This window comes from Furipterus horrens, unplaced genomic scaffold (assembly GCF_987537825.1).
Source record: "Furipterus horrens unplaced genomic scaffold, mFurHor1.1.pri manual_scaffold_3, whole genome shotgun sequence".
NCBI classification, from domain to species: Eukaryota; Metazoa; Chordata; class Mammalia; order Chiroptera; family Furipteridae; genus Furipterus; species Furipterus horrens.
In genome coordinates this window covers 81,422,021-81,441,047 of record NW_028327173.1, presented here as the reverse complement: position 1 = coordinate 81,441,047, position 19,027 = coordinate 81,422,021, and the positions used below count along the sequence as shown (strand labels likewise).

General features: G+C 44.9%; 1 protein-coding gene across 1 annotated transcript in view; it reads left to right on the top strand.

The window, feature by feature from the left end:
• Nucleotides 1-19,027, top strand: part of JARID2 (jumonji and AT-rich interaction domain containing 2) — a 259,462-nt gene that overhangs the window by 214,550 nt on the left and 25,885 nt on the right. The window contains exon 6 of the mRNA XM_090269793.1: nt 9,972-10,207. Coding sequence (XP_090125919.1) covers nt 9,972-10,207 — 236 coding nt within the window. The remainder of the gene's footprint in view (nt 1-9,971; nt 10,208-19,027) is intronic.

Below are 19,027 nucleotides of genomic sequence, written 5' to 3'. Positions count from 1 at the left end.
CCAGTGCCCCTCAGAATTCAGTGTGTGGCTGTCTTCCTGGGACTGTCAGAGCCCATCTGCTCTGGCCTGAGACGCTGGTCCCGATTTAAGCGATGGACTAGGCAAGGTGCCCCTGGTGGTGGGGGCGAGAAGCTCCTGACTCATACACGTCTTCCTATCCAAGTGTCATTGGGCTCATTATTTAACCTCTTTAAGCCTCAGTTTCCCTGTTGGTAAAAAGCTGAGAACACCAGCTTTTTCTGTTAGGATTACAGTTGGGAAATGGGAAATGACCACTAATGGTCATGGCATTACGTTTTGAGGTGATGAAAATGTTTTAAATTTGCAGTATGGTAATGGTTGGACAGCTCCGTGTATATGCAGAAATCCATCAGGCGGCACACTTTTTAAATGGGCGAATTACATGATGTGTGCATTATAGCTTATTAAAGATAAACAGGAGTCTGTTAGGACTAAATAAGTGACAGATGCACAGTGCCTGGCATTGGGTGAGCTCCCGGAGAAGGGGGCCGGCTGCTGTCCTCTTACTGGTTTCATGCCCATGACTCTTACTTCTAAAGAGCTGTAATACCCTGCAGTTGTGAAGAATGAATATCATATGATTGATTCCTAGAACCTTTAATCAATTTTGTTGTCCATAGTTGGCTGGGATATGTCTGTATCATGCCCATTGTAAGTTGAATCGCAGAGCTGTTCACCAAACTGCTCAGTAGTTAATATTTTCATCTCAATTTACCTGGCCCGTCTTAAGGGGAATCTTTAGTCACTTGGGAAGTTCTGCTATTTCCAGAGACTGTAAATTGTGCACATAGAATTTTTGAAAGTTATTTGTTTCCTGGCTTGAGGGTGAGAAGAGGTGTATGTGATAGAATAGCAGACCCATGATAATTATTTGGAGAACCTTGGAAACAATTCTTATTACAGTACAAATATTTCTGTATTTAGTTTTTCTGTAAAATACTTGTATTCTGAAATTGCCAATTCTTCTTGTCTAATTGACTGTGTGATATGGGGTGCCTTCCGATTTAACACCTTTTAAGGTGTCTCTCTCCCAGTGTGCTGTGTTCAAATCCAAAGGTAGGCCAGAATCATTTCCTTCAGATATGGTTGGCCTTGAGAATATAAGGTTTTATGAAACCCCAAACTACAGAATGTTTTCTTCACTTGTCCTTCAGGAGTGAATGCATGTACCCTTCTGAGTATAACGCATAGCTCTGTGCTCATTGTCTTTTTTTTCTTGAGTGACAAAGCATGAGATCCCTCTGCCCACAGCCTTCTGTCCCCAAAGGCTGTTTCCCTCGTGCACTTTGAAGAGTGCAAACGCCTTGGGAGCCGGCTGCTGCGGTGGTGCCGGTTGTGGGGCTAGACACCAGCTATCAGTCTCATCCTTTCCTCAGCTCCTTTGGGAGCCAAGTGGGCCAAAAAACCATTTTTCAATAACAAAAACAATTCATTCTGATTTATAGTCTTTCCGTTGCCCTCACCTTTATATGTCATAAAGGTCCTATGTCCTGTTGAACTTTAGTATCAGAAGTTATTAGGAACATATGTAAGAAACACGTTTATATGGCAAATCTACACAGCTCTGGAAGTTATTTTACATCATTGCACATAACATACTCACAATTTTTGAGCTGGGGTTAGGTGCGACCAAATTTTGATTTAAAAAAAAAAAAAAAATGCCCTGGCTGGTGTCGCTCAGTTGATTGGGTGTCGTCCTGCAAACCGAAAGGTTGCCAGTTCAATTCCCAGTCAGGACACATGCCTGGGTTGCAGGTTTGATACCCAGTCAGGGAGTGTGCAGGAGGCAACCAATTGATGTTTCTCTCACAAATATGTTTCTCTCCTTCTTTCTCACATCCTTCACTGCTTTCTAGAATCAATAAAAGAAAACAAGTAAACAATTAAAATTTTAAAAAACATTGTAAGACTTACACAAGTTTGTACATATAAAATTCAATTTGATTTAAAAAATCCCTTTTAATGAATTTCTTTTCTCTTCTGTGTATAACTGTGTAGAAATTTCAGAGGGTTTTCACAAATGCAATGTAAACCAGTAATACAGGCATGTGACCCTGGAGTTGGAGGTGCACAGAGTTGCTGTGGATATCGTCTCTTGCATTTCAGCTTGAGGTTGGCGCCTAGAAGTGGGCGAGCTGTGAGGTCATAAGGGAGCCCCTGCTGCCCTGCCCTTGTCCTCGCTGCTTTCCCTGGTTTCATGCGTGAGTGCTGTACAGTAGCTGGTGAGCGGAGCTGTTTTTGCCCAGGGCAGTGGGTAGCAGCACTCACACATGCTACATTAAAATCCTTTGGAACTGCTGGCGCAGGTTGGCAGACATTCCATTGTTTTCAGACAATAGTGACTCAAAGTTGAACTGGCTCCAGGGAGCAAGTGTGGCTTTTGTGTAGTAACAAGGATTTAATGCCAGCCTATTGATGGAGTCTGTCTTCCCCAAGTGAGGACGCCTTGTAGTGACATGAAGCTTACATTTAAATATCTGGCTTGAGATCAGAAACTTGGCGGGCTTCTCTTTTCTTTTTCGTAACATGTTCTTCTTTACACTGATTCTCTTCTTGTGTCTTATATTTATTTTGGAGGTGGGTCTGGGAGCAGGTCTTATTTTTTGTATTTTGGGGGTTAGTCCTTTACTTCGGCCTTGTGTTCTTTCTTTTCTTCCTGTTCTTTTTGCCTCTGCTAGCAGACAAGTCCGCCCAGCTTTCAGTAGTGACTCTTGTCCATATTTCTCTTTCAAGGACGTGAGGCTTCAGAACCCTATTAGCTCAGGCCAGACACCGAGTCGTCTCAGGATATCATATAACTTGTCAGACACCGAGCATAACTCTTTTTCTCTACTCACCTAATAAAAAAATCAGGATTATCTCCTGCTGTTCAGACAGGGTGCCTTCATTAGCACCAATGACTAGCAAGGTTGGGGTACCTGGATGTGGGCAGTCATGGAGGCTGGCTGAAATGCTTGTGCTGGTGTCTTGTTGGCCCTGTTTAAAGGCAGTTACTGTTTTCAAAAGTGGATCTTGTCTCCACCATTGCAGCAAGAGCTTTTAAAAATATCAGCCTTCCTACATTTGCATATCTCCTTTCTCTGAAGAACACAAAGCACTTTGTATACTTTATTTTAAATACTTCAGCGATTCCTGGACAGCGGGTCAGGGGAGGCCCCTGGTTTGTAGTTCAGGGAATCAAGGCACTGGGAACTAGAAATCAAAATTAAGCTCTGCCCGTCCCTCCAAGCGGCTGTGTCGTAGTGAGGGCTTTAAAGACTGTGTGACTAGCTTTCTGTAGACTGCCTTACAGATCTCCCCCAGGAACCTCTGTGCGATCCAGCTCTGAATTGAGCTTACAGGGAACATCATTGAGCACAAAAGCCCTGAGCTGGAAATGTGCGCTCCTCCTTGGAAAGTGTAGCTTCCCATTCACATGATCGTGGGATTGAAGTGAGATGTTTCTAAAGTAACTTCTCTTGCTCTTTTCATTTTCATGCCTTATGTGGAGCCAATCTTATCTTCTCAGGCATGAAAGTGACCATAAATCAAAGTATCATCGTTGGAATTTAAAGATTCTGCTTGCTATGTTGTGAAAACACTTGCTGTAGGCCATTTAAGTTTCAGAGTATGTCTATACAAATCAATATATTTGTCTCTGTTCATTAATGCAAGAGCTATTTGTATTTGGGTACAATACAGTTTCCTAATATGGTTTTTACTGTGATAAATGCTTTTTCTCCTCTCCCTTAAAGAAATGCACTTAATTATTCCTTTTAATTGAGGGTGGTGTGCATAGGTCTTCTGTACATCTAACTTTCTCTGTCTCCCTGTTTCTTATGTTGTCAGGGTTTAGTCTTTCCCTGTGAGAGTGAACATCTTTTTGTTTCCCCTTCTCTCCCCTTCTTGAGATTCTTACAAATGAAGACAAAAGATAATTACTTAGAGGGGTAAAACTGGCAGGTTCCCACGACACTTAAAACTAATGAGCTGTTGAGGACAAAATATACCTTTTCTCTAGCTTCATGGTCTTTGCCCAGACCTCCCTTCCCCCTTTCGTCCCATTTAATACATGATTTGACTTTCTGGCTATGTTTGCCATTTGGGTATATCACTCCTATAAAATAGCAGGATAAGAAGGTTACAGAAAGTAGATTCGTTTGAATAGTATCTCCCTGCTTAAATTAAAATCAAAGTTAATTCAGTCTTTAATTTTGGTATTTTTTCAGACTATCTGATCAAAGTAGTCTTTAGTAGCAGTTCACAGTGCAGCCACTTTGGTTTATGATGTTAGTGGTACAGTCCGTCCGGTCCCCTCTGGTTCCCCCTTTCTCTCTGTCCTCCTGGTGCCTCACAGCATGGTCTTTGCTTTCCAGGGTGTTTTCTGTGGAGTTGATACAGTGCTGGTGGTAGGTGAAATCTCGTGGCATTGGAGTAGAACCAGAGTTGTGCATTTTTAGGTGCAGATAATGCTGAGGAAGGATCTGGTTGTTTTATTTTTTTCCTAGATCTCAGAAAGATATGCTGGCCAACCACAGTGCCACTGTTAGTGAATTTCCCTGCTGTCCCAGTTTGCAGCTGGTCTTGCCCTGCGTTCACAGGGAAAGGGGGTGTGGAGGGCTGCAAGCACTGTACTGTTCTGTTGATGCCCTGCCACACGCCTGGCCACTGACCCCCTTAGAAGTAGCGTGGTGATACCAACAAGCTAACACTTACCCAGTGCTTGCTTCCTGCTCTGCTAAAGCCCTTTCTAGATGATTATCTTCTCACAGAATCCTCACAACCGCCCTTTGAGATAGATAGTAAGTAGAGAAACTGAGGCTCAGATCGGTAACCAGCTCAAAGTCTAATAGCAAATGATTTCTGTGGATTCAAATTTAGGAAGCTTTCTCTCAGAACCTGAACTTTCAGGGGGCTGGCAGGTGTTGATATGAGTACAGAGCCCATCAAAGCCTCTGGAAACCACAGTGTAGTAACCTTGGGAAAGATAATCCAGCCCAGCAGGTTCAGGCTTTTTGATCTCAAGACCCCTTTCTACTCTTCATATTAATTGAGGGACCCCCCAAAAGCTTTTATTAGTATGGATTGTATTTATTGATATTTATCATATTAAAATTACAACTGAAGTGACTTTAAAGTATCTTTTTACTTAAAAATAACCGAAACCCATTACATGTTAGCACAAACAACATTTTTATGACAAGTAACTAGATTCCAAAACCAAGAAAGGATAGATGAGGAGAGTGGCATTGTGTTACATTTTTGCAAATCCCTTTATATGTTTGTCTCAGAAGACACTTGAGTAGATTCTTCCCCGCTTTTCTGCATTCAGTCTCACGATACTCAGTTTTGGTTGACGTATGTGAAGAAACTCAGGCTCAAACAAATATGTAGCTGGAAAGGGGAGGGGCTTTGTAGATTATTTTATTCTTTGACATCCCACCCATACTCAACCAATGATAGTTTTTTAAAGGTCAGTTGTTACAGAAACCTGAACATGTATTGGTGAACTTTTCATACTGTTACATTAAAGTCCATCGGTTTGCCCTCCACTTTGAATGGATCCTTTAACCCATGCATGAGTTTGTAATGTCTTATATTGATTGGAAACAAGGGTTCACTGAGGTATGCGCATCTTCCAATTGTCGATACCTTTCATTATGTGGTGTGTCCACTGACCTCATCAGAAAAGTGTTAAGAGGCTGTCAAACTCATGGTGGCAGGTATAGGTGTTTCAAAATTGTTTTTTTTCTTACTCAAAATTCTGCATTCTGTCATTGGTAGCAATAACTGTTAGTTATTTTCCTTGACAGGCTTACTTTATTCATTTTTGAGGAAATGGCCAACAGATAACTATATTGGTGGTTCTTTCAAATAAAAATAGCATTCCATGAAAAAGGCAGCTAGCTTGCAACTCAAACAGTCTCACAAGTAATTTTCCCTGGAAATAGTCGTCATATATTGGTATGCACGAGAAGTGCTTATTTGTAGTTCTCGTTTTATCACAAAAGTATGTGTACTCAGGGGTCAAGATTTAATACTGTTAACACTTAGTGGTGCTTTATTACATCCTTAAAGGAAACTGGCTTTGTTTGTTTCTAACCTGCTATAATTATTAGTGTAGTTGGGTGCCCCTGTGCTGATTTGTGTTAAGGCACCAGCCATTTTGCCCACCTTTTTTTGTTTAAAAAAAAAATGTAGTTTTATTAAGATTTAATACACATCATAAAATTTACCCATTTAAAGTGTATAATACAGTACTTTTTAGTATATTCACAAAGTTGTGAATGCTTCACCGTGATCATCTTTGAAACATTTTCAGTACCTTCCCCCTGAAAGCCCTTGTACCCATTAGCAGTCACTCTCATTTTTCCAAAACCTAACCAGTAGTCCCTGGCAACTGCCCATCTATTTCCTGTCTCTTTGTATTCGTCTGTTCTGGTCATTTCATAGGAATTGAATCATATAATATGTGACCTTTGCCATTAGCTTCTTTCACTTACCATAATGTTTCTAAGATTGGTCCATGCTGTGGCATATATCAGTGCTTGATCCCTTTTATGGATGGATTTTCCCCCATTTGTTTCCCTGAGTACTAGGTTCATCCGGCCGTTGGCACTCCCCCCTAACCCCCAATTTTTAACTATTTTTAATAATTCTGCTTCCAACATTTGTTTACACATATTTTTCTATGGAAATATTTTTCATTTCTTTTGTATACATACCTGGGAGTGGAATTGCTGGGTCATGTGGTAACTGTTTCACCTTCTGAAGAACTTTCCAGCCTGTTTTCCCAAGTGGCCTCATGATTTTACATTCCCACCAGCAGTGTTAGGAGGGTTACAAGTTCCCCATGTCCTCTCCAACACTCTGTTATCTGTCTTTTTGCAATAGCCATCCCAGTGGATGTGGAGTGGTATCTCATGTACATCTGGTTTGCATTTCCCTGACAGCTGATCCACCTTGAGCCATCACCATCATGGAAATATCCACACAGTGAAAAAGGCAAATAATGTCATAGGATAGTTATGAAACCAGTTTTGATGCAGGGATCCCTTGAAAGGGACTTTGGGACCCCCAAGACTCAAGTCACTCATTCAGCTGGTCGAGTGTGGGATGCGCTTTTAGCATTGCGCTTCTCCTTGCTTGGCAGGTAGCAATGCCTCTTTCTCCCACGAAATGGGTATTGGGTGGCAGCCGGGTTCCAGTAGGTGCGGGCAGTGGGCCTGCGCAGGCAGCCGTCTCTGTATCAAGGCCCTTCTTTGTGCTGTACGTGTAAGGGAGGACGGGCACGAGGAGACCCTGCCACAGTCTGGTTATGTGGTAACCTGAGAGGGTCCTTTTAAATATACAGTAATAATTTTTCCCAAATGTTAATTGCCTGCTTAGCCCTGGACATTAGGCTAGACACTCCCCATACAGGAGCATCTGTGTCCTAGCCTACGGGTGAGAAACTGAGGGCTTAAATAACTTGCCCAGTTGTTAAATAGCAGGGCTGGGGATTTAACTGCTCATATAGTGTTATGGAAAGAGAACAGACCCATGGAATTTTGAATTTTTTTTTTAACTGAACAAAGGTAAGTCTATAGAACTGGTAATTCTTTAACAAAAAAATTTTTTTAAAGATTTTATTTATTCATTTTTAGAGAGAGAGGGAAGGAAGGGAGAAAGGGAGGAGAGAAACATCACTGTGTGGCTACCTCTTGTGCACCCCCAGCCGGGGACCAGGCCCACAATCCACGCATGTACCATGACTGGGACTTGAACCAGTGACGCTTTGGTTCGCAGGCAGGCGCTCAATCCAGGAATCATCAATGAGCCTTTTATTCCATTTGTTCTCCAGCCAGGGCTAGAACTGGTACTTCTTTAACAGCAGGCTGCACCTTGACACACATCGTAGTGGCAGTAACAAAGCACAGGGGAGTATGGAATATTGGAGATTAATACAAATCTTCTCATGCCGTGTTCCACTAAAGAAGCTGTGTTCACTGCTTTAGAATATCGGTGAATGGTCAAGAATTGCCTAGTTTCATGTTCTTTGGCTTGATTTTCAATAACATTGAAATATGACTTCCTACAGATGTTGCTTTTAATTTGTCTTTAAAGCAAGCACAGATACTGCCAGCTTGGGTATGATTAATGATTTCTGACAATGTGCAGCTAGGCTTAGAATAAAGGCTGGCCATTCGACGCGCTCCATATTTTCTGTAACTGAGAGTGTCTGGTACAACCTGTACGACACAGGATCACAGACCACATTTTGATGTGGCATGGTCTTTACTTCAGTATCGAAATTCTTATTAGAACGTATAATCACTGGGACCAGGAGGAACTTCAGAGATCAAGGTTCACATCCAGTCCAGATATGGAAAATGTAAATCTCTATGGTATACCATATACAAAGTAATAACAACTGGACTAAGGAAGTAAATCTAAGCAATTGAATCCAAAAACAATTTGGAGGAGACTTAACAGGAATATTTTACCATTTGAAACTATGGGAAGGCATAAAAGGGAAGAAAGAAAATGGGCTAGCACATTTAGCACAAGAGACAGAAAAGCAAATAACAAATAAAAGGATACTATTTGCAAGGAATTGGGGATGCAGGTCTGGAGGAGGGCATCCTCGAGAGAGAAGTCGTTTGTTTGGGCTCTTCAAAGGGCAGGTAGGCGTTGGGAAGTTTGACTTCTGCATTTTCAAGCAACAGGAAGACATCTCAGCTCAAAGGAGGAAGAATTTTCTCTTTATAGGTTCTCTTTACTTGGCCAGGTAGTGAGTTATGCCTGGAATTCTGTAAGTCCCCAGTGGTCGGGTAGACACAGTGACCTTTTAAGGCTTCTTCTGTCAGGAAATGCACTAGGTGCCTTCTAAAAATGACAGCCAAAGGGGCTCACGGTTGCTTGTGGGGTAGAGCAGACCAGGCGCAGGGAGGCCTTCCTCCTCCACCTGCTGGGATGGTGTGAGGGGAGGGGGCGCTGTGAATGTGAGAGAACAAATGGAATAAAAGGCTCATTGATGATTCCTGGAGAGGGGCCAGACCTGACCAGTCTGTCTAGGTTTGCAAGTCCTAGCAGAGAAAACTCTCGACAGCAGCGTCACCAAAGTGCACCATGAAAAATCCTGAGTGTCACTGTTCTCTTCTGACCCCACTGCGTGGGTGGGATCCAGCACGTAACTCTGGGAATTCACACTGAGAACCACACGTGGTGGTGGTGGTGGGGGGTGGCATGTGCTGGTGACAGACAGCATGGCGTGGGCAAGGTGCTCATCTTCTCCATGCCTGTTGGCTTCATTTGTGAAATGGGTGTGACAACAATGTCTTTCGAATTCAGAGGCTCAGTGCCCTTCTCAGCATTCGCGTCATTTCCCTGGCTCACGGAGAGCACGCATGCATGGCAGCTGTTACTGCTGTTACGACTTCTGCAACAGAAGAGGGTCTGGCTCAGAGCTCCCATGCCCCCGCCCTCCTCTGCAGTCACTGATGGGTTGGGTCCAGCAGCTACTTTCCTTGAACATATCCATCAGCAGATCTTTAGCCTCAAGATGCATAACTTTAAATCTGACGATGTATTATCTTATTCCAGATCCTCTCTGTGTCTTTATACATGAAGTGCTCCTGTTCATGGAATGACTGTTGGTGTTAGTTTCTTTAATTTTTCTTTGTGTTTAAGGCGTGATGTTGATATTCTGAAGGCTGCTGGAGTTTCTCCGTAGGGATTTTTTCAAATGGATTTTTCAGTTATTTCAGCCAAAGCAAATAATTCTTAAGATATGTTTATAATTTTTCAATTTTCCTTTGCGTTCTCGTGCTGATGTGTTTTGACTTGTGGCTGCCCTTGTTAGTGTGATGAGACTTAACGTGCAGAATGTTCGCCTTTACTTATATTCTCTTTGATGTCAGGAAGGTTAGGTTTCATGGCAGCGTATTCAGTTATAGTAACGTTATTCGTCTATTCTCCTTTCTTCCTAGTTTTCAATGGTTCCAGCAGGTCATCGCGGGAGAAAGAACCTGTTCAAAAACAGAAGAGCAAAGAGGCCACTCCCGGCAAGGAGAAGCACAGTGATCACCGGGCCGACAGCCGGAGGGAGCAGGCTCCAGCGAGCCACCCGCCCGCGGCCCCCTCCACAGGCTCCTCGGCCAGGGGGCCTGCTGCTAACCACCACCACCCCGCTCTGCATCGGTCGGCTCAGGACTTACGGAAACAGGTAAAGCCCTGCCCTTGCGCACAGGTGATGGTAGTCTGGCCCAGAGGGTGCCTGTCTGCCTGCCTGCCTGCCAGATGCCACCACTTCATGCCACCAAGTTAACTGAAGGAGAAATGTAAGTAGTAGCCTCAGGAAATCCTTGTTTCAAGGGTTCAAAAAACAGAAACGTGATGTTCAGAGGTGAGGTGGGGAGAGAGAAACATCACCTCTGCACAGGGGTATGAGAGCACCCACCTCTCCTAGGAAGGTCGGTCACATAGGGCCAGTGGTGGATTTGCCAAGTGCCGCGATCTGTTGAGTCTGGTGTATCGGAATGGATTGGGAAGGGATTCCCTCGGTGCCAGATGAGTTACAGAGTACTGGAGGCCCATTATAGGTTAGGCCAACAGTGGATAAGGACACCTTAAAACAGGCCTGCAGATTGCCTTTGCTGTCAGTGGAAGAGCCAGGACTGTTGGTTTATTGGTCCGTCTTAGCGTGACATGTTAGCATCTCTCCATCAGGACTCCTGAGCAGAAGAGCTGCTGTGTGGGATGGGTACAGGGTGAGCGGGGGCAGGCAAGGACCCAGCTGAGTAGTTGTCAGTTCTGCCCCGGAGGAGCAGCAGAGGGCAAGTACACGCTGCTTTCCTGCCCCCTGTGGCTCATAACCCCCCATTGCAGAGTCAGATTAGAAAATGCACAGAGATCCTGTTGAGGAAACTCTTTAAGAATGGCCTCAGGGCTCAGCCATTATTGCTGTCACAGTGTTCATGTCCTTAGACATGATCTCTGAGAACCCTGGGAGGGAGACATAGGGATAAAGGCAGGTGCCTGGAGGCAACCAGCGAAGGGCTGTCTCGCCCAGTCAGGTGGCGTTTCATTGACCCCTCTGCTCTTGCTCTCCCTCCATTTTATAGGCAGTGAGCCCTGGGGATTATAGGGGAGCCTGCATTAAGAATTCCATCACACAGAGTTAAATTTTCCCCTAGAATTGAAGGTGGACTGTATCTTTCAAGACTGGCTCAGGGCAAGGTTTGGGTGGACTAAAGAGATTTCTTGGCTGGTGGTATTCTAGAATGTCTAAAATGTAGTCATGTGGTGTTAAGATGAGGAATTCATTCTTTTTTTTTTTTAAATATGCTTTATTGATTATGCTGTTACAGTAGTCCCAATTTCTTTTCCCTTTGTTCTCCTCCACCCAGTGATTCCCCCTCCCTCTAATTGTACCCCCCTTTAGTCCATGCCCATTGGTCGTGCATATAGTTCTTCTCAAATTCTTCCTATCTATTCCACTCCCTCTTACTATGCTTCTTAATTCCTGTACCATCTCCCTCCCTTTCCCCCCTTGCCCCTCCCCTCTCCCAGTTGACCTCCCCACAAAATGTTCCCCATACCTATAATTCTTTTCCCACTCTCGTTGCCTACTTAGTTTGCCTTTGTTTTGGTTCCCTAGCTTCTGTTGTTGGTTGTTGTGATGCAGTTTGCATTTTAGTGTTCATAGTTTTGATCCACTTTCTCCTAAGCAAGTCCCTTTAACATTTCATATAACAGTGGTTTGGATCTGATGAACTCCTTCAGTTTTACTTTGTCCTGGAAACACTTTCTCTGCCCTTCTATTCTGAATGACAGCTTCGCTGGATAGAGTAATCGTGGTTGTAGGTTTTTGTTTTTTATTTCTTTGAATATTTCTTGCCAGTCCCTTCTTGCCTGCAGAGTTTCTTTTGAGAATTCAGCTGATAATCTCATTGGGACCCCTTTGTACGTCATTCTCTTCTTCTCTCTTGCTGCTTTTAAGACTCTCTCTTTAGCCTTAATTTTTGACATTTTGATTCTAATGTGTCTTGGTGTGGTTCTCTCTGGGTCCAGTTCTTTTGGAACTCTCTGTGATTCCTGGACCTGTAAGTCTGTTTCCTTCTCCAAGTTAGGGAAGTTCTGCTTCATTATTTTTTCCACATAATTTTTCAATATCTAGTTGTTCTTCTTCATCTTCTGGCAACCCTATGATTCGGATGTTGGCCCACTTATAGCTGTCCCATAGGTTTCTGAGCCTCTCCTCATTTTCCTTGCTTTCGTTTCCTCTTTCTGCACTGGTTGACTGTTTGTTCCTTCCCTATGTTCCGATTTGTTGATTTGATCCCTAGTTTTCTTTCCCTCACCACTAGTTTTGTCTGTGTTTTCATTCATTCGGCAGGACTAGCCTTCATTCCTTCCCTGTCTTGTTTAAGATCTGCTGTTAGGTCTGTAATCATTTTTATAACCAAAGCTCTGAACTGTGCCTCAGAAGATTTCCTATCTGCTGCTTAGTTAGAGTAGATATTTGCTCTCTGGTCAGTTGCGTCACTGGGATCTCTATCGTGATCTGTGCCATCCTGACAGTTTTGTGTTTACCTTTGCTCCCTGGGCGGGGCTGTCATACCTCCTACGCTTTAGGGGGTGGAGCCCTGTGCACTCGTACAACCGGGCGACCCTTCTCACCATGCTGTGGCATTTTTTTTGTGTGTGTGATGGGGTGTCCAAGATGGATTCCTGCCATTCACTCTCCGCTAAGAGACCAGGCGCCTCCTCCTCTGCCTGCACCCCCACTGGGCCTCACAGTCCAAGGCAGTGGGGGTCTGTGTTCCCCGGCGTTGAAATCATAAGCTGATGGGTCTGGTCTGCAGCTGGGGGTGTTCCCTAGGCACTTCTCGCCTCCCCTTAAATACGGGTGTCTGTGCTTACGCTGTCCCGCTGCCATCACCGTTGCTGCCACCACCAGCACAGCTTGACCTCTCTGCCCTGGCTTTGCACCTCCTACCTGTCTGGACGAGCACCACTTCTTTATAACTTCATATGTTGGACATCCATTTATTTTCTGGAACTTCTGGTTATTTCTGGTTTTGTGGTAGTTGTATTTCTTCTTAGTTGTGGAGGGAGACAGAACATGTCAGTCTAGGCCTACATCTTGGCCACAAGTCTCCTGTGTGAGGAATTCCTTCTTTTGTTGAGTTACTCTCTACCTGTGGTCTTTTCTCATTTTTGATCACATTAGATTAATTTTTCTCTTATGTGGCTATATTCATACACATACACAGGAATATGTGTGTGTATATACATGCTAATAGTATTAGTATAGCTTTCACATTATTCAGCCCTTTATTCGGGGTGGGGTGGACAAGGCAAGAATCCTCGTTATATTTCCACACTTCATCCTTTATGGTGTTATCTTGAGATAAAGCAAGTGGTTTTAGCATATTTTCAACATTCTCTTTTTCTCTTTTTTAAAAAATCAGCAATAATTGCACCTTGGGTAAATCTCATTGGCTACAATGCTACCCCTGTGCAAAGGTCTTCTTGTTTTCCTAGAACAACTGAGTGTGATTGTGGAATTGCTGTGTGTCGTCCCCCCCGCCCCACTCTGGGTGCCCTGTTTTCAGGACTGGGAAGCACAAAGAGTAGGGCTCACCATACTGTTGTGTTCTGTGTCATTGATGAATTATCTCCATTCCGTTTTCCAAAGTTGATGGTCTGATAGGCACTTGTGCACAACTGTCCTACAAATGTTTTGCTTCTGAAAGAGAACAATTAAAAAGGGGTCCAGAAAAGGTGAGGACTCACCCATCTGTGGGGCAGGAATGAAGTGCTTGTAAAGGATGAACATGTAACTTTATAGTCACATGGAGTCATAAACATACACAAATTTCTCTTTCATTTTTATGTGTGAGGCTGGATTGAGTGAAACCCTTAGCACTTACCTTTGAGTACAGGGTTTCCCTTTGTTTTTGAACAAGAGGAATTCCCACTGATGGAGGTAAGATTTGAATGGAGCAGAAGGTACCCCTTGCTCTGTGGAATGCATGGACGGCCTTTTTCAAATGCAGCCTCAGAACTGGAGGGGACCTGGGTGCCCCTCACAGAATGGACTCCTGTCATCTGAGCATGTACAGGAGCCAGGCTGCTGCTTTTCTTTGTTGAGTTAGTGACCCTGCAAGGTGTTCAGGGGGTTTCCTCCTATCACCTCTTACCCTCATCCCAGATGGGGTGGCCCAGGGCTCCCAGCTCTGGTTTTGCTTTGGCATGGCCTTCTCTTAGACTTAGGATGTGATATTTAACTTTTCTGGGCCCTGTTGTTCTTTGAGAGCCAATTATGCCAACTCCTCTTGTGAGGAATGGAAGGGTAATTTTGAAACCATCAAATCTCATTAGTTCAGTACTCTGAAAATAACGTCAATAAAAGCAAATTGTAGATTCCTTTGTAATTATCTGATGCAAATAATTAGAATCTGACCTTTCAGCTGAAAGATACTCAAAGGATACTCTAATTTTATTTTCAAATATTAATTTTTTTTATGTTGGCCTATAAAGGAGGGATACACATGACTGTATGAAGTATGGGTGGGTGAGTGAGGGGTCCAGTGTTGGCAGGCTATCGCTGAGACGTGGCTGCCCCGGTGGCTGTGGTGTTATCCAGTAGCTTTTTTGATAGCACTTCTTTCTAAGCTTGCCGCCAGCACCGCCCCCCCCCCCCCCCCGACTTGGCATAGTTCCATGTCTAGTTCTTAGGCTTTGTACAGACCCTGGGCCCTGACGCTGGCACCTGTGAACGGGCGCTTCACCTACGCCTTTATCTTCGTGGGCGGGGCCTCGCCAGCGCTTGAGGTTTTCTAACACCGAGCGCGCAGCCTTTGCTCTGTGATGCTCGGGCGGATATAACAGCTCTGGGCCCCGTCAGCAGCAACCGCATCGCATCCCTGGATCTGATCTGGATGTGTGGGGAGGTACCTAACAAAGGAGCAAAAACTATTTTTTGTTTCCTTAAAATAGCACTTCAGTTGAAATGCAGGACGGCAAAACAGATAAGCTCACACGTAGGGAGTTTTCAAATGTTAGTTTTCCAGGAGAGCCACGAGGGCGTGGTCTGCAGGCCTGGATGCGGATGTTGGGCTCTGCTGATCATGGCGACCTCCCTTTGCTTACTGTGGCACTGAGGCTGAACTGTCACGTGGGCCACCGGGAGACACGAGTGGCTGGAAGCTTGGGGAGCTGTGCTACCTTCGGAGGACCGGTTTTCAGATGAAAATCTACGGGGGTTGCTGCAAAATCCTGGCTTTGTAAGATTCAGATTGTTTCAGCTCTGTTCAAACCAAAGAATTAGGAATGTTCTTATATAGTTCTGAAAAATTAAACACAATGAGCAACCAGAGAGAGAAATGTCAGAAACTTGCCTTTGCTGTAAGAACATTTTAAGGTCTTATTGTGCTCCTCCTCAGGTTAGGATTCTAGCTTTAATTGCACATGTTTGTCAAATGGTATTTGTGATTCAGTTAAGTTGCCTCTAGTGGGAGCAGGTGCTATAAAAAGATGAGGGACTGCCACCAGAACCCTCGTTCCTCTCTGAGAGCAGGGCTGGCTGACTGCCTTGTGCTGCTGCTCATGAGCTTTCGTCTTTAGACTCTTCCTCTTAGCGGCTGGCCACACAGCAGGCCTTCCGTCTCACCCATAACTCACGGCCTGTCCAGTAGACTCCTGCTTATTGTAGGCTCTTTGGTTTTTCATCCAAGTTTTAAAGTCCACGTGGACTCTCCCCAACTAACATGCATTTTTCTCTTGAGCTCTGTTGCTGCTCTTCCCCCTTCTGAAAGGGTGTGCAGAGGCACCCGACTCGATGGCTCCCTCTAGTGGGAACAAGAACTTGACAGCTGAATTTCTGGTTGAACTGAGGACGGCTTCTTTCACTAGGACAGGCTGCTGTGTGCCTGGCGTAACCTGAGCCACAGGTGACGGGTGGGTGGTGTTGGGTGAAGGAGAACAAGCTGCAGATACCCCACTTCCAGCAAAGAAGGGAAGAAGGATGCAAAGTCAGAAATCCACACCAGAGCCGAGAGGAGGAGCCACTTGAAAAGATGCGAAGTGGCATTTTGGGTGAAGGATTCTGCCGTAAGCCATCTTTGTGTTAATTCTCCAGCAAATTAAAATGACCCCTCCCTCATGTGCTTGGTGCGAGCACTCCCTCAGAACGTGAGCAAGCAGTGATACAGGCTCTGGTAGGCTGGCCAAAACTCAGAGTTCGGTTCTATTTGATAAGGTGGAGATTGTCGTGAGACCTCAGTGGCAAGGAGAACAATGCCTTCTTCCTTCTGTTTTCTTTGGTACCAATTAAACACTGGACCCCGGAAGATAAGTACAAGGCCAAGAAATAGCATCTGTGTGTGAACAGGTGGGTCCTGGGCTGTTGGTTCTGTTTTGTCCCTACCTTTAGGACACGTGGCACAGCTGGTAGGACAGGTTGGTGCCTGGGTTAGCTTGTCAGCTGTTTCCTGGCCCCTAGGGGTAATGACGAAACAGGGTGGGAACTGGGACTACAGTCAGTGAAACATGCCCTTTCTAGTCTTCACAATTTATTTTTTCTAAATTAAAATTCATTGATCTAATGGGTTCTGAGGGGGTACATTTAGTTTTTAAGCTTATTATGTGGATGTGTGTATAAGATTTGGGAGACCACTTTTGAAGATCACTGTTAGAACAGTGAGGGAAAAAGTGAATATAGAGTAACTCATTCTTCTGATAGAACAAAGTAGTTGGCTGCCCCTCTTGGCAGTAGGCCAGTATTTAAGTTTACAGAAATATGTAAACAATGAGATGATCTTTTTTGCCATTGAAGATAGTGAAATACTTACATAGAATTCCACCATGCAGAAAATGTACTGCCCTGTAACCTAGCCAGCCAGAGGTCAGGTGCCCTGTGAAGCTGGACTGGATGAAACCAAGGGCCCTGAACCCTTTTTTTCTTGAGGTAGAATATGAAAACCATGGAATTCTGGCTTCCTGCTTCCCACAAGTGGACAATGATGAAGGGCAGGGCCAAAATGTTAGTGGGGATGCTGAGCAATCTGAGGTCTTGCACACACTGGCCCCCTTTCTGTCTCCTCGTTGATTAGAGCAGACTTGGGGAGGGGAGGGTTAGATTGTGCAGTCAGGATTATTTTGAGGATCCTGCAGGGATTCTCTGAGGTTCCAGGTTTGAGGTGCTCTGAACCTAAACCTCTGAATGATGTGATGGCTGACAGCTGACCTGTCTGTTGGTGGAAGGTGGCACCCAGCACTGGGCAGGTTGGCCATTTTCACAGGTGACTCCTGATCTGGTAGGAGAGATTCAAGGGGCACTGTGCAGTCTGCCTACGTGTGGCCTGGGGCAACAGTGGGAACAGGTTGAACTTGGAACAGTTAACGGAAGATGGGGGCCTGGAGGGCTTGCCTTCCACTCTAGGGAATAGCATCGCAGCTCTGAAGACACGGATCCCCGAGCCCTTCCAGGGGCTTGATGATGGAACTGTCTCTCTGAACTACAGCAGCACTTAACTGTTTGCTTTTGTTTCTGAATGGTTTGCTTTGTTTTTAGTCAATGAAAGGATCTGAAAGAATGATTGAAAATGAGAGTTATTGCCATTCCTCACCATACCTCCTATTCCAAATGAGGGGTACTTACCATGAAAAATTATTCTTAACCCTTACCCCCAGTTTATAAATTTGTTTTTAATTTATTGTGTCCAGGTTGCTTGTGTCTCTTTATTTGTTTTTGCTTTGTTTTCAATTTTCCATTCTTTATTTCTGACCCCTCTCTTTCCCACCTGAGCCTGCCAGTCCTGCTCTGTATGGGGGCATAAGCACTGGGGAGTCCTGGGCTGCCTCCCAGTGGGGCCTGGCACCTTGGAGTCGAGAGGCCCTGGCTGGCTCACCAGAACCCCAGCTCACTGAACAACCTGGGGCTGAGTCACAGAATATAATCACATAGCAAGAATTTACGGCTCTCATTGGACTGTAAAATGGGTGGCATATAAAGAAATATGGGTCTCAGTGGCTTCTTTCCTTTTTCTGGTTTTGGAAATTTCTGCTAATAGTTTGCTTCAGTGATTGTCAAAGTATGTCCCCAAATCAGCCTCAGCTGAGTCTTGGGCCCATCCCAGACCTGCTGGATAAGAAACTTGGGGGGTGGGGGTGAGCCCCAGGGAGAACCACTGGTTTGGATACCTGTGGGAAAGTTTGATTTTTGTTTTTGTCTTTGTTCCCTTCTCTTAAGCAAACTGCATATTCCGGGGCTAGGCTTGGGCACAGGGCAGAGGTGACGTAAGACTCAGGCCCTGTATTCTGGGAACCTAACTCTTAAACGCGAGGCAGCCGCTGAGTCCGTGGTGGTGTTAAGAGGAGTATGCTTTGGGGTCTCAGCTGGCATGAGGAGTGGGGGAGGCACTTTAGCATGACAGCAGATGGTCAGCCCTGCTGACGTGGAAGTGCAGGCTCTCTCCCGCCTGCCACCTCCTCCTCAAGGTTCTTGTTGAGCAAAGAGGGCTCTTGTTTCTGCTTTTGATGTTTCTCAGTAATTATGTAATTTTTTAGTCGTGGTGCTTATGGAACCAACCCTGGAGGCTTTTTTTTTTTTTAAACTCATGTTGCAAATGACAGTTTGATGCCTCAGATGTTAAATGACATGTCAGAGGTCACTGAGAGGCAGAGTTGTGACCCCACGTCCATCCCAACCAGCCAGCCCAGCAGCAACTACTCTGGTGGGCCCTTCCTTGTTCTTTGGAGGCTAATGCATTTCTGGTGTCCACCCACATATAGCATTCTTGCTGGCTTCCCTTTATAAAGAGGGCGACTTCTTTGTGTCACGGAACCACTGTGGTGTGTTAGCCGTAAGACAGCCCTTGCAGAGGCAGCTTGTTTACCCAGTTCCCCTGGAATCAGATGTGGAAATTTTTGAGGGTGGGAGAATAGGAACCGCCTGAGCAGAAGAGGTTTGGGCGTGCTGTGCTTTACCAAGGAGGTTAGGAGCATCCCTGTGGCGCTCAGCAGGGTGCTGCATGGG